The sequence below is a fragment of the Stegostoma tigrinum genome, chromosome 13, assembly GCF_030684315.1.
Source record: "Stegostoma tigrinum isolate sSteTig4 chromosome 13, sSteTig4.hap1, whole genome shotgun sequence".
Classification (NCBI taxonomy): Eukaryota; Metazoa; Chordata; class Chondrichthyes; order Orectolobiformes; family Stegostomatidae; genus Stegostoma; species Stegostoma tigrinum.
In genome coordinates this window covers 6,300,143-6,314,401 of record NC_081366.1, presented here as the reverse complement: position 1 = coordinate 6,314,401, position 14,259 = coordinate 6,300,143, and the positions used below count along the sequence as shown (strand labels likewise).

At 40.2% G+C, this 14,259-nt stretch overlaps 1 protein-coding gene across 2 annotated transcripts in view; it reads right to left on the bottom strand.

The window, feature by feature from the left end:
* LOC125458225 (protein diaphanous homolog 1-like) overlaps positions 1–14,259 on the bottom strand; it is a 324,879-nt gene that overhangs the window by 78,259 nt on the left and 232,361 nt on the right. For both annotated transcript variants that reach the window (XM_059650539.1, XM_059650540.1), the window contains 4 exons: positions 13,871–13,972; positions 10,834–11,073; positions 2,232–2,361; positions 226–349 (listed from right to left, as the gene is read on the bottom strand). In XM_059650539.1, the coding sequence (XP_059506522.1) occupies positions 226–349; positions 2,232–2,361; positions 10,834–11,073; positions 13,871–13,972 (596 nt within the window). The remainder of the gene's footprint in view (positions 1–225; positions 350–2,231; positions 2,362–10,833; positions 11,074–13,870; positions 13,973–14,259) is intronic.

Sequence of the window (14,259 nt, the reverse complement as noted above, 5' to 3'; positions counted from 1 at the left end):
TTACAATTAGCATTACTGTAATATTGACAATGACAAAAATGGTTCATGCTGAATACAGAATCTGGAACAATATTAGTCTGCACTCTTTTTACAATTCAAGAATTCTTTTCAAATATCTTCTTTTGTTAAACATATGAAGGAAGATTGGCAGGCAATGCGTAATATCAATATAAATAAAATACAAATAATAGATTTTAATTTAACTAAACAAAGTGAAAGGATATGGTCATTTTGTCTACAAACTTGTCTTGATCGTTATTGGCTGGTGGGAACGTGCTGATGTCTTTTTCCAAACTGGCAATCTGTTTCCCCATTTGTTCTAGGTTCTTCTGTAACATTTCTGCAGAAACTGTAAAGAACACAAAAAATGTCAACTATTTCAGCATTGTTTTCTTCAGTTTCTTCACAATTTTTTCAATTTGCACTGCATGGAAAAACAGGAACCAAGGTAAACTGTGTGGAACTAGATGATCTGAGCAAGCTCAGCAGTGGTAACTATATGAAATCTCAAAAAGGGAATCAGCGCTGTGTCCAAATTATCACTCAATGGATTTTGCTAAAAACTATACAAGTGCATAGGCTGCACAAACAAAAGCTTAGATTCAACTCCAAGTCTAAAAAATTATTAACTGTGACTACTCAGTTTCACATATTCAGAATGGACATTTAGATGTGGCACCATAAAGCTAAAGAGTTTCTGTACCTGCATATGAAAGTTATTGCGGTCTTTCACCACGTCTGTGTACATGTACCTCAATGCAAAAGTAACTGGACAGTGATCAGAGTGCTGATTTATCTTGGCTCTAGTCCAGTAGTGAAGGGGAAGATAAAGACGGTCAAAAAATGAATACGTCTGGACCCTTCCTATTACTCGTTTACATACTGCATCTTGATGATATTATATGAAAGAAATTCCACATGCATATTGGCAATAGGCAATTCGATCTCACCATCACCTCTCTCAACCTCTTTACCCCCTCTGAATTGTCACACTGCATCTGACAATCCCATAGTGCATCATTGATCGACATATCATTAGGTGCCTGAATAATGTGCTTTGGAATTCCTTCTATACACTTTTAAAATATGTCATAAATCTTGACTCTCACTAAACTATTGGTCATCTGTCCTAATATCTCTCAGGTGGCTTGACATGATATTGTTCAATAATATTCCTCTGAAGTGTCAAGGTGCTTTACTACATTCAAGGCATGATATAAGTGTTAAGATCCTGTTGTTGAAAACACAACGCCAGAAAGAGGTTAATTTTTCATGGAAAGCAAACAGGAGGCTGGAAGAACACAGCAGGCCAGGTGGCATCTGTGGAAAGGAGCAGTCAATGTTTTGGTTATTACCCTCTTTAGTCCTGAAGAAGGGGGAGACCTGAAACATTGACTGCTCCTTTCCTTCAGATGCTGCATAGCCTGCTGTGTTCTTCCAGCCTCCAGTCTGTCTACCTTGGATTCCAGCATCTGTAGTATTTTTTGCCTCTAACTAATTTTTCATGGAACTGAGTTGCCTTACAGGACATTCACTTGTGCAATTTTTCTAACTGTGCATTTTTTCTAATTGGCACACTAAGTCAGCTTCTCTCAGGTTGTGGATATTTCTAATCATGATGCTTCATGTAACATGTGGGGCAGGCTTGATAACTAGAAGGCATTTGCCTGCCTATAATTTTTATATTTGTATTTCCAGCATATTTCTTTTCACTTTTAACTGAAGTAGTTCCCCATTCAGTTAACATAAAATGCCTCAAAAGGGTTAAGGCAAACATTGCATGCTGAAGCTGTGAAAGCTTTTGATGGAACCACAGTGAGCCCTAGCGATGATAAATTTTATTATGAAATGGATAAATCTTAAACCAGGATTCTGTTTACTAACTGAAGCATGCACAAATTCCTGTGGGTATACAATTCCAGGCAGGCAGCCATACCCGTCTAATATTAGAAGGTTTGCATCAGTCTTAAATTATTTGTTTCTTTTAATGCAATCATGTATTTTATTGCACATTAAAGAACTCAAAAATCATTGCACAATTCCTGCATTGCAAAACAAATTGAATGCTAGAGGCAGAGCTTGAAATGTTAAGTAGGTCAGTGGCAGAGAGGAGCGCTGTACCAGTTCTAATCAATGGCTGCACGCTTTACAAGAGATTTAATGGTGTAGTATTTCGAACTCCTACCATATATGCCCTTTTCACTTTATTTAAAGTTTAATAATTCCTTTACCTCGGCTTGCTTTTTCCACATGGTTTAGCTCTTCTGTGAAGTGAATAATTTCAGGGTACTGTTCTTCACACATTTCTGCTATAAAGTGCATGAGTGTCATCTTCTGATCTGTGGATTTTGTATCTTTTAACTGTTAGGAAAAGAATTTTAATGAATGAATAAAAAAATTAAAATAAATATTCACAAGAACTAAATGTACTTTTGCTTTTGAAAAATAAAAATTCAGGGGCATTGAACCCTGGCTGTCAAACAGTTCTAGAGAAGCTGGAATCCTTCAAACATTTTGGTGAATTGCCCAGTTTTCATCAAGACACATTGGGCAATGTTGAATTGGCAGCCCATTTTATACCTTCCTTACCAATTACTGTTGACGTGAATGGAAAATAAAACTGAGGGAGATACAACTTAAGCTACAAATTCAGTGCAGTCCGGTTTACATTACCGCACTGAATCAATATTACTTTCAGTGAGTCAAAATAGTCCAAATGATCACTATCTCCAGCTGCTATTTTGCTACCATTGCAGAACTACTGGATCTGCCTATTCTACTCTTTCTTTAATTCAGTGGTATCGAGATCTACCCATACTACCACAATAAAAACAAACTGCTGGAAAACCTCAGCAGGTCCAGCAGCATTTGTGGGGACAGGAACAGAGTTAATTTTTTGTGGGAGCGTGGGGAGAACAATAATCAGATGCAAGAAAAGGGAAAGGAAAAGTTAGAGGGCCAGAGAGATCAAATATTGAAATATGGGAAAAAAGTGAAGGGTGTGGTAATAGTAGAGGTAAAGAAACAAAACATTGGTTCAGAGTGGTTGTTATCGAAAAACAAATTCCAGATCTGTCTGAAAGCAAGCCATTTCATTTTAGGGGAGGCGATGGCCTAGTGGTGTCACCGCTAGACCACTACTCCAGAGATCCAGGTAATGTTCTGGGTTTGAATCCCACCATAGATGATGATAGGATGTGAATTCAATAAATATCTGGAACTAAAAGTCTAATTAGGACCATGAAACTGCTGTCAATTACTGGAAAAACTCATCTCGTTCACAAATTCCCTTTAGAAAAGAAAACTGCCATCCTTACCTAATCTGTCCTACATATGACTCTAAATCCACCGCAACAGGGGTGATTCTCAACTACTCTCTGGGCAGTTAGGGATGGGCAATGATTGCTGGCCTAGCCAGCAATGCCCACACCCTGGGAATAAATTAAAAAAGGACAAAGTAAGATAAATAGTGACACTTTAGAAAATAAAATCAACCTAAAAGAGAAACCTCATGGTTATGAAATTATTGAACTCCATATTAAGCCCAGAGGTTGTAAAGCATTCATTTGGAAAATGGGGTGTTCCTCCAAATTGCTTTGAGATTCAATGGAATATTGCTACAGGCTGAGGACAGAAACATGAGCATAGGTATTGAAAATTCATTGCCAATTTGACCAGAAATACATCATTACGCTATTGCAATGCAAGTTGTCGAATAGTAGGTGCAACGGCTAAATGTTTTGCGAAAGGAACTCTGGAGAATAGATTTTTAAAATCAAAATTGTTCATGGGATATGGGGATCGCCAGCTAGACAACTATTTATAGCTCATCCAAAGTGCCTCTGAAAATGATAAAATGTGAGGCTGGATGAACACAGCAGGCCAAGCAGCATCTCAGGAGCACAAAAGCTGACGTTTCGGGCCTAGACCCTTCATCAGAGAGGGGGATGGGGAGAGGGAACTGGAATAAATAGGGAGAGAGGGGGAGGCGGACCGAAGATGGAGAGTAAAGAAGATAGGTGGAGAGAGTATAGGTGGGGAGGTAGGGAGGGGATAGGCCAGTCCAGGGAAGACGGACAGGTCAAGGAGGTGGGATGAGGTTAGTAGGTAGATGGGGGTGCGGCTTGGGGCAGGAGGAAGGGATGGGTGAGAGGAAGAACCGGTTAGGGAGGCAGAGACAGGTTGGACTGGTTTTGGGATGCAGTGGGTGGGGGGGGAAGAGCTGGGCTGGTTTAGGGATGCAGTAGGGGAAGGGGAGATTTTGAAACTGGTGAAGTCCACATTGATACCATATGGCTGCAGGGTTCCCAGGCGGAATATGAGTTGCTGTTCCTGCAACCTACGGGTGGCATCATTGTGGCAGTGCAGGAGGCCCATGATGGACATGTCATCGAGAGAATGGGAGGGGGAGTGAAAATGGTTTGCGACTGGGAGGTGCAGTTGTTTGTTGCGAACTGAGCGGAGGTGTTCTGCAAAGCGGTCTCCAAACCTCCGCTTGGTTTCCCCAATGTAGAGGATGCCGCACCGGGTACAGTGGATGCAGTATACCACATTGGCAGATGTGCAGGTGAACCTCTGCTTAATGTGGAATGTCATCTTGGGGCCTGGGATAGGGGTGAGGGAGGAGGTGTGGGGGCAAGTGTAGCATTTCCTGCGGTTGCAGGGGAAGGTGCCGGGTGTGGTGGGGTTGGCGGGCAGTGTGGAGCGAACACGGCGCCGCCTCTTGCTCCCCAGAGGAGCTCGAGCAGTTCATCCACTTCACCAACACCTTCCACCCCAACCTTCAGTTCACCTGGGCCATCTCCAGCACATCCCTCACCTTCCTGGACCTCTCAGTCTCCATCTCAGGCAACCAGCTTGTAACTGATGTCCATTTCAAGCCCACCGACTCCCACAGCTACCTAGAATACACCTCCTCCCACCCACCCTCCTGCAAAAATTCCATCCCCTATTCCCAATTCCTCCGCCTCCGCCGCATCTGCTCCCACGATAAGACATTCCACTCCCGCACATCCCAGATGTCCAAGTTCTTTAAGGACCGCAACTTTCCCCCCACAGTGATCGAGAACGCCCTTGACCGCGTCTCCCGTATTTCCCGCAACACATCCCTCACACCCCGCCCCCGCCACAACCGCCCTAAGAGGATCCCCCTCGTTCTCACACACCACCCTACCAACCTCCGGATACAACGCATCATCCTCCGACACTTTCGCCATTTACTATCCGACTCCACCACCCAAGACATTTTTCCATCCCCACCCCTGTCTGCTTTCCGGAGAGACCACTCTCTCCGTGACTCCCTTGTTCCCTCCACACTGCCCTCCAACCCCACCACACGTCAGCTTTTGTGCTCCTGAGATGCTGCTTGGCCTGCTGTGTTCATCCAGCCTCACACTTTATTATCTTGGAATTCTCCAACATCTGCAGTGCCCATTATCTCTGCCTCTGAAAATGGTTGTGAGCTGCCTTCCTGAACTGCTGCAGTCCTTGAGATTTTGAACCAGTAACAATGAAGAAACAATGATATAGTTCTAAGATCAGAATGGCATGCGGCTTGGAGGAGAACTTGGTGGTGGTGGTATTCCCATGCATCTTCCGTCCTTGTCCTCCAGGTGGTAGAGATTGCAGATTTGGAAAGTATAATCAAGGAAGGTAAGTAAATACAATAATTTTTAGCAGTGAGCAAATCAGCAGCATGGCAAGGGATAGATACCAAAGCAAATGTATTGTGGAAAGGAGCCCAAAGATTTCACTGCCGATCACTCTTTGGGAAAAGACGAAGAAATTTCTGCACAATAATTGGGTGAGGACAAGATCAAGGTTGATTGCTATGATCTTTCTCCTTCCCACGGTGCTCCAGCTTGGCTTCCATTTTTTAGGAATATATTGAGGCAGAACCAACCCCTATCATACTGTAATCCCATTCAAAGCATGACAGGAATGGGGAAAATGGCAATAAAGCAAAGCATTAAAACAAAATTTGTGAAATATGTGCAGAAACATCAGATTCTCATTTTCAAATAACTTCAAAGACTTGTACTTCCTTTTAAAGTTGTCATGCCATCGATCGTTTCCAATAGAGGTAAAGTGATCTTTTACCCGAATTTTCCTCTTCTACCTCAGCTGGCTGCTTGTTTACTTGTATGAGTGTAAGGGAGTTGGTGGAGGGGTTGGCATGGGGCATTAAAATGGGCGATTCGGCAAACCTTGATTGCTTATAATTTATTGATTAAATGAAGGCTAAGTACTGCAAAACAATTATAATGATAGGCTCTTTGCATATTTCCTGGACAATTCTGCTGAGTAGGACCAATTCAATTCAATACTGCTACTGATTTGCTGTCTGCTATAAGCCATTGGGACAGCATCTCATTTACTTTCTAAGTACCTCATCACCGCTTCTTCAATCATACCTTCTAAACCTGTAATCCCTATGACCCAGAGAACAGCAGCAGCATATCAGTAATATTTAGCATTGTTGATCTGCATTTTGTAACATTTCTGTCCTGTGCTCCAAACAGAAATCACTAATTTTACTTCAAAGAACTTGTTCATTATTTTGTTAGTGACTCTATAATTTAAATACACATAGCATGTTTGATTATGCCACTGTTTCTCAAAGCAGTAATTTTAATACATTTACAGAGATTAAAAAGAAATGAGTGCTTACAGAAAATAGCCACAGACAGTGAAGTTATTCTTCTCATGGCAAAGGCAATTAACAGTGGAATTGATAAAAATGTTTAAATTTGTATAAATAAAGAGAAATTGTTTCCATTGGCAGAAGGATTCATAACCAAACGGCAAAAATTTCAGTGTGATTAGCTAAAGAACCAAAAACATTAGGAGGAGAACATGCTTTATTGACCATGTGCTCAGGACTCAAATGTTATTTGGGAAAATCTGTTCCTACGATGGAAAGGTGATGAACAAGAGGGCACAGATTTAAGCTAAGTGACAACAAAAAAACAAAGATGACGAAAAATAAAAAGTGAATGGTTAGAGTCTGGAATTCACTGCTTTGAGTGCGCAATGGAGGAAGATTCAACTGAGATTTAATGGAGAATTGGGTTATTATCCGAAAAAGAAGAACGTGTACGGCAATCAGGAAAGTGCTGGAACTAGGTAAACAGCTCCTTTGCACAGCTAGCACAGACATGACAGGAAGAACAGCCCCTCTTTTTGGGCTTCAACCATAATGTGATTAAGTGATAGGGGACGGTTAGCTTGGTTGGCTCGTCAGCTGATTTGCAGCACAGAATGACACCAACAGTATGGGTTCAATTTCCGTACCAGCTGAGGTTACCATGAATGACATTCCTTGTCAACCTTCGCCTCACCTGAGGTGTGGTCAGCTTCAGATCAAACCACCACGGGTTGTCTCTTTCTAATCAAAGAATAACTGTATGATCTAGAAGGACAACAGCAACCTCATTTTTATTTTGATTCAGTCATAAAACAGACAAAATAGAGTGAAATGACAAACTGCCAACTAACCTGAATGCACTGTATGATCCTATTAATATTGCTGGTGAGATGTCCCTTACAATTCAGGCCTTGAGCTGCATGTGTTGTGTAATGTTGTGAAGCATGACAAACATCCAAAATGGGTCCTGCAAGATTTGCAGGATTCCAACTTTTAATAGGTTATTCTGCAGTTTGCATTTTCTGTGTGCTGGACACCTGTTCATTCAATTCCTGTCCATCAAGTAACGATGTAAAGAAACTGTTTGATGCCAAAAAAATGAGTTGCATGATGCAATTTTGAGGTCAGTTTAAACTCTGAATGCACACTCTGTGGCACTATGTATATTGTATTCTGCGCAGAAACTACACGTTTTGTTTGGATTAGTCTCTTAAAAACTTTTTTTAAACTGATATTTCTTTCCAATTAAGCCCTGCATTTTTGTTAAACTTCAGCTTGTTTACTTGGCACTCTTACCCTTTATCCTGCAAAGCAAGGTACAAACACATTTTGTCACTGGCAGAAAGTTTTTGACATAATCAATCAAGACTCCAAATCATGGCATTTTTTTCTGTTTAAAATACTGAATTATTGTATGAGCATCTGTTTATGAAAATGTGCGGGGAAAAAAACAAGCACCTTTCACGCTTCATTATCAAAAATACACAGAATTAACTAATTCGGACTTGTTCTTCGACAAAAGGAAAATACAGGATTTAGCAATGAAGGTCCAGAAATATTTGGCAGCTAAAGCAGAGGGAAAAGAAAACAGAAACGTCTCCTCTGCATTATTGAAGATAGGGTTGGCTGACGCATAAGCAAATTATCATTAATTGTAATGGCAAAAAAGGGAAAAAGAGAGTCAGAAGCTAATAATTGTGCAATATGCTAAGATTTGGCAATTCTCTGACACAAATGAAGATTAAATGGAAAGTTTTACACAGGATATCTAAAGGTTTGTACAGTCTGTGGTCAGACTTCCCACGATATAATCCGGTCAACAACAGACATGCAGGAAGAATAAAAATGAAGCTAATATATAAAAGCAGCACTACACATTACCCATGTCACCCTAGTACATGATTCATTAGAATCACCAAAATGTTGCAGTTAAGAGAACACTAAAATGAACATATTTTTAAGCCCACTTTAGCTTCCTTCCTCTTCCCTTTGTATAAGCCATTAAGGGTATGGTCTAGAGGCCTGGTCATCTTCTGAGTTATCGATACAAACAAGTGCAATATTTTATTTAAATTTCAAGTGGGAAACTTGTCAAACTTGATTGCTTTTCTCAATGCCTCACACTGTCAATAGCATGGTGAAAGTCAGGAAATCATGTCACTCATCAACAACTGTCAGTGGAAACGGAAAAATGCAAGTAGTTATATATTCGCAAAGAAATAAATTGTAGAGTTGTGGATAAGAAATTAGATTATTGAATAAACTCCTTCCAGGAAGATGTTTCTTCTCATGCAGGATCTAAAGCTAAGGGCCACAATACCAAAATAAAGGAGTCTCCTATTTAAGACAGGTTGAAGAGGCATTTCTTCTCCCAGAGAGGCTGGAATTCTCTTCCACAAAAGCAAGGAAAGTGGGGTCATTAATTATATTCAAAGCTTAGTTAAAATTTTATCAACAAGGAAGTCAATAGTTGTCAGAGACTAGCAGGAAATTGCAGTTAAGGCCACAACGCGATCACCCATAATTTTAATAAATGGTGGTATGGGCTCTACGGATGGAATGGTCTATTTCTATTCCCATTTCACGTGATATTATCATATACAAATTGACACAAGCATGATGGGCTAAATAGCATCCTTCTCTGGTATAATATTCAATGACTCGAAAATCTTTTGCTGTGCCAATGCACTACTTTACCTAAAATAAAATCTGTCCTTGATGGAAGCGTTTGTATTCTGTTCGTAGATAAAATTTGTTTAAGCAATAATATATGTAGTAAGAGAGAAGCAGATCTAGACAACAACACCAAGGAAGATGAACTTGGAGGAACTACAGTTGACTGAGCAGTCCAAAGGAATGCTGTTATCTGAACTCACCAGGCTCTGGTCAGGTCCTTTTATAAAACATCTCCCTAACTTTCATAGCTTCTCTTCCTTGCTTCTTTCCTTATTAACTGAACCTTTTTTTCCCCTTTCCTTGTCCCTTTTTAATTGGTTGTCCTTTGCAATTTTTATATTTATCTTCTCCAATTATAATGCCTGCATTAATTCCTGATCAATACCTTTTTTTTGAAAGAAACCACCTGTGTGAGAGGTGAAGCAGTAGAGAGACATTAGCATAGTGGTAGTGTCTCTGGTGTAGTATTCCAGAACCTCAAACAAATGTTCTGGGAACATGGGTTCAAATCTCACTATGGTAGGTGATGAGTTTTGGTCTCAATAAGAATCTGGAATAAAATGTTGGTGTAAGGGCAACCATGTTGATTGTTGGGATAAAAAAATCCATCTGCTTCATTATTGTCCTTTCAGGAAGGAAATGTGCTGCCCTAATCAGTGTGGCTTACATGTGACTTCAGAACTGTAGCCATATTGCCAACTCTTAACTGCCCTCTTGGCAATTCAGGCTGGATCGTAAATGGAGATATATTGGGATAAGTGGATGTACAAAGGGATCTAAGAATCCTCGTACAGCAGTCAATGAAAAGAGCGAGGCTGACTTAGCAAGCAAATTGCATACGGATCTGCATTGCAAGAGGAATTGAGCTCAGAAGGGAGGATATCTTAATGCAGTTATTCAGAGCTTTGTCATACTGAATAGAAAAGCAGACTTGATAGGTCAAATGGCTGTCTTCTACTCTCAGTTTTGATGTTCTACATTTAGAGCTAGGTATTACTACTCATCACTGGACCACTTTATTACATTAGGTTTTAGCCATAGCTCAGCACCTGTATTTTTATCTGTGTCAAACAGTTGCAGGTCAAGTCCCATACCAGATACTTGAGCACAAAACTTAGTCCTGAGGGAACTCTTCAGTATTAGATGTATTATATCCTGGACGTGCTTTCAATTGAAGCCTTAACTATTCACTTAAGAGCTTTTAAAGCTTTTAAAATGGTTCCATTGCCAAGAAAAGCATGTGAGCGTTCTGTGAGGACCTGGTCAATAAATATGTCTTAAATTACATCACTGCCAAACCAGATTAGCCGGTCATTACCACATGTTTGGCTTGTGGGAGTTTGCTGTATGTAAACTGCCTGCTGTATTTCCTAAATTAGCTCAGTGGCTACACTTTAAAAACTCTTCTTTCCTGTAAGCATTCTGTGATTGGTTGAGATTCTGAAAGGCAGTTTACAAATACACGTCAGCAATTCTTTCTAACAATAAATACATTTGAAAGTAGCACTTACTTTACAAAGGAAGCTGATGCTGAATCCAAATGCTCCAGCATTCCGTGATCCTGCATTCATAAAGTTTCCCACCAACAAGACGATTTCCATTAATTTGGAAAAATTATCACTGCTCCTGACTTCTTCACAGGCTGCCTTCACTGATACGATGTCTGGTTTAATGTTATTCACCTGCTCTTCAAACTGGAGCAGAAATAGTATTGCATTCATTCGAGGTCTCAGATGGGTCACAGAACTGATCTGCAATTGAAAAGGCCAAAAATGATTAACTATGACCAAGAAGCAAACCAGGAAAATATGATAGTATCACATTTTTGTTAGAGAGTGAAGCAGTTCTAATCCTGAGCGTTGTGCACAGATTTAGGCTCAAAATCAGTGCAGCATTGAGAAAATGCTGTCGTAGTAGAGATGTGACCTTCGAATGTATTCTCCCTTGGCCCTTTCAGGTAGATACTCAGGACCCAAAGGTCACTCCTTTGGACTGCAGCAGGACAGTACTCCTCAGTGTACTGGTCATTACCAAACTTTGAGTTAACATCAAACAATGAACAGACTATCTGGCACATTCTCAAAAGTATTTAAATTGTTTACAAAGTGCTTTGACATTACGAAAGCTGCTACATAAATGTGAGTTCAGTCTTCTCAAGCTTCACAGTCTGCTTTGCACCTCAATTATCATGGATTTTTAAAACCTTCATTGACTATGCAATGTTTGGCAAGTCCCAAGGTTTTACAAGGTGCTTATAAAACTCCATATTCTTTGCTTCATTCTTTCTCCAGTTTTAAAAAGCAGTGCTGAAGGTTACACCAGGGTTGGTCATGAGTTAGCCAAAGTTTCCATTCATTTTGATTCAGTAATTCTTACAGGAAAGTACACTCATTAATGCTGAGTGAGTACAATCTTGGGTTCATCTGTACAGCCTCCCATGGTCTGATATATGTGGTTGCTTACTGTCCAAAAGGAAAATAAGAAGAATGGCTGAATGGGTAAATGTATGTTGAAAAACTATACTCATACAACTACCTGTTGACTTATTTTTAATGCGAAGGAAGATGAAGGAGATTAAAGTTGGAACTCTACTCCCGACAGAAATGTGAGAATAGAAAGTAGTTCACCACCTGCCTTTTAATAGAAATTTGGGATAGGCATAAAATGCTGATCACGCTAGCAATTCACACATGCTCTGGGCAAATACAAAAACAAACTTTCCTGCAAGGTAGATAAAAGCAGTAAAAATATGTAGATAGTCAAACTAGGGAAGGGGTCATTCTGGATCTTGTATTGGGGAATAATCCTGACCAGATGATCAAAGTTTGGTGGGTGGAGGGGGGGGGGGGGGGGGGGGGGGGGGTGGAGGGATCATAATGCCATAAATTTTAAGACAGCTATGGACAAGGATAAGATCGGTCCTTGGGTGAAAGTGCTAAATTTGTGGAAGGCTAACTACGGCAATATTATGCAAGAACTGGAGAAATTAGATTGGGGCATCTGCTTGCAGGTAAATCCATGTTTCCAATACAGGTTTCTTTTAAAGGTTAATTGGTCAAAGTTCAGGACGAGCATGCTTCTTTGAGGAGGGAAGAGAAGGATGGCAAAAGTCAGGAATCCTGGCTGATGAGATTTGGAAAGTTTAGCTTAAGAATGAAAAAGAAAGTACGCGTAAGGTTTAGGAAATCAAAAATCAGACAAGAACCTTCAGAAACATAAAGGAAACAGAAAAGAACTTAAACAAGCAATTAGGTGGGCTAAAAGAGGTCATGAAGTGCCTATGATGAGTCAGATTAAAGAGAATCCCAAGGCATATTATACCATTGTAAGGAGTAAGAGGGTAGCTAGAGAAACGGTGGGTCCACTCAAGAAAAAAGAGAAAATGAATGCCTGGAACCAGAGGAAGTGGGTAAGGTCCTTAATAAGTACTTTGCACCAGTGTTCAGCAGGAGAAGGATGGTGAGATTAGGCATGGATATGTTGATATTCTAGGGCATGTCAATATTAAGGAGATGAGGAGAATTTGTATATAACATTTTCCTTTTTCATAAGAAACGAGGGGTAATGGAGAGAGCCAATCTATGCTGCATCTTCATGGCAACATTCTGCTTAAATCTTTCCAAAGCACAACATGGGTGGAAATCCAAAAACTTCAAAAGTTTCCACCAAAGTCCTTTGTTGTGTTGAAACAATGACTCAAACTCTCATGAGCAGACGGTTCAAGCCCATCATGAATGTGCCAATCAACAAAATTTAACTACACTAATTCCATTTTGCAGGTTTTGGCCCATAACCTGGAAGTGAATATCTAATGAAAAGGCATAGTTATCAAGGCAAACTATTTACAATATTAATATAATTCAAGGCAACATTAGGGCGAGGTAAAAAGCACAGTACTAAAAGGTGGTCAAGTGGAAGTCAAGTCCCACATTGCTTCAAAAAATCTAATGTCAGATTTCTGAACCAGTTCTGCTGGATATACCAAGAAATAAAATGTAATTTTCTTTGACAATAATCAGTGAGTATCACCCTTCAATGACACTGTAATGTACAATAAATAGCATTCACAGGCTGGTTTCCTTGTCACAATCATATTCTGGAAATTAAGCCTCTTCTAACATTTAATGCCAGCTCATGGACATATTCCATTATTATCTTTGCATTGATTGTAAGAGGCTTTGAGTGGCTGTAAATACAGAACATTTGGAATGACTCAATAGTTAGATTACTCACCAGAATGCAAATCACGCTAAAGGCAAGAGATTGACAGTATGAGAGGTAACCTCATTAACTGGTGGGCTACATGTTGATTGGAACATAACTGCAGCTGAGTGTAAAGGCAACTTTGCACAAAATACTGAATAAAACCTGACACATTCTCATCAGCTAGGAGCAATAGCTGGCTTGCAAGAGCAATTGTAGTCTCCTGGTTCTGTGTAGTGCTAATCTGAACACAAAACGTGCTGCTCATCAGTGACAAATGGAAGATCATCTTGTCCTGTTTGCTCATACATCATGGTATTAGCAACAAGCAAAGTGGATACATACAGTTACGCCAAACTGCTCTGGTTCCGAGAGGTCATCGTATTCATCCTTCAGGTCTGCTAAGGCACTCAACTGCTCCTGCTGGGGAAGTTGCTTAATGAGGTTCTAGAAAGAAGATAGATTCCGGTCATTACCCACAATGTTCTAAATATACCAAAGTGCATAAAATTTTATACTGCACTACGATAAACTAGCACAGTGGCTCAGTGGTGAGCACTGCTGCTTCACAGTGTAAGGGTCCCAGCTTCAATTCCAGCCTTAGACAACTGTCTGTCAAGTTTGCATGTTCTCCCCATGTCTGTTGGGTGGTCAAGTTTCCTTCCACAATCCAAAGATGCGCAATTTAGGTGGATTAGCTATATTAAATTCTCAGTAGTGTTTAGGGTTGTGTA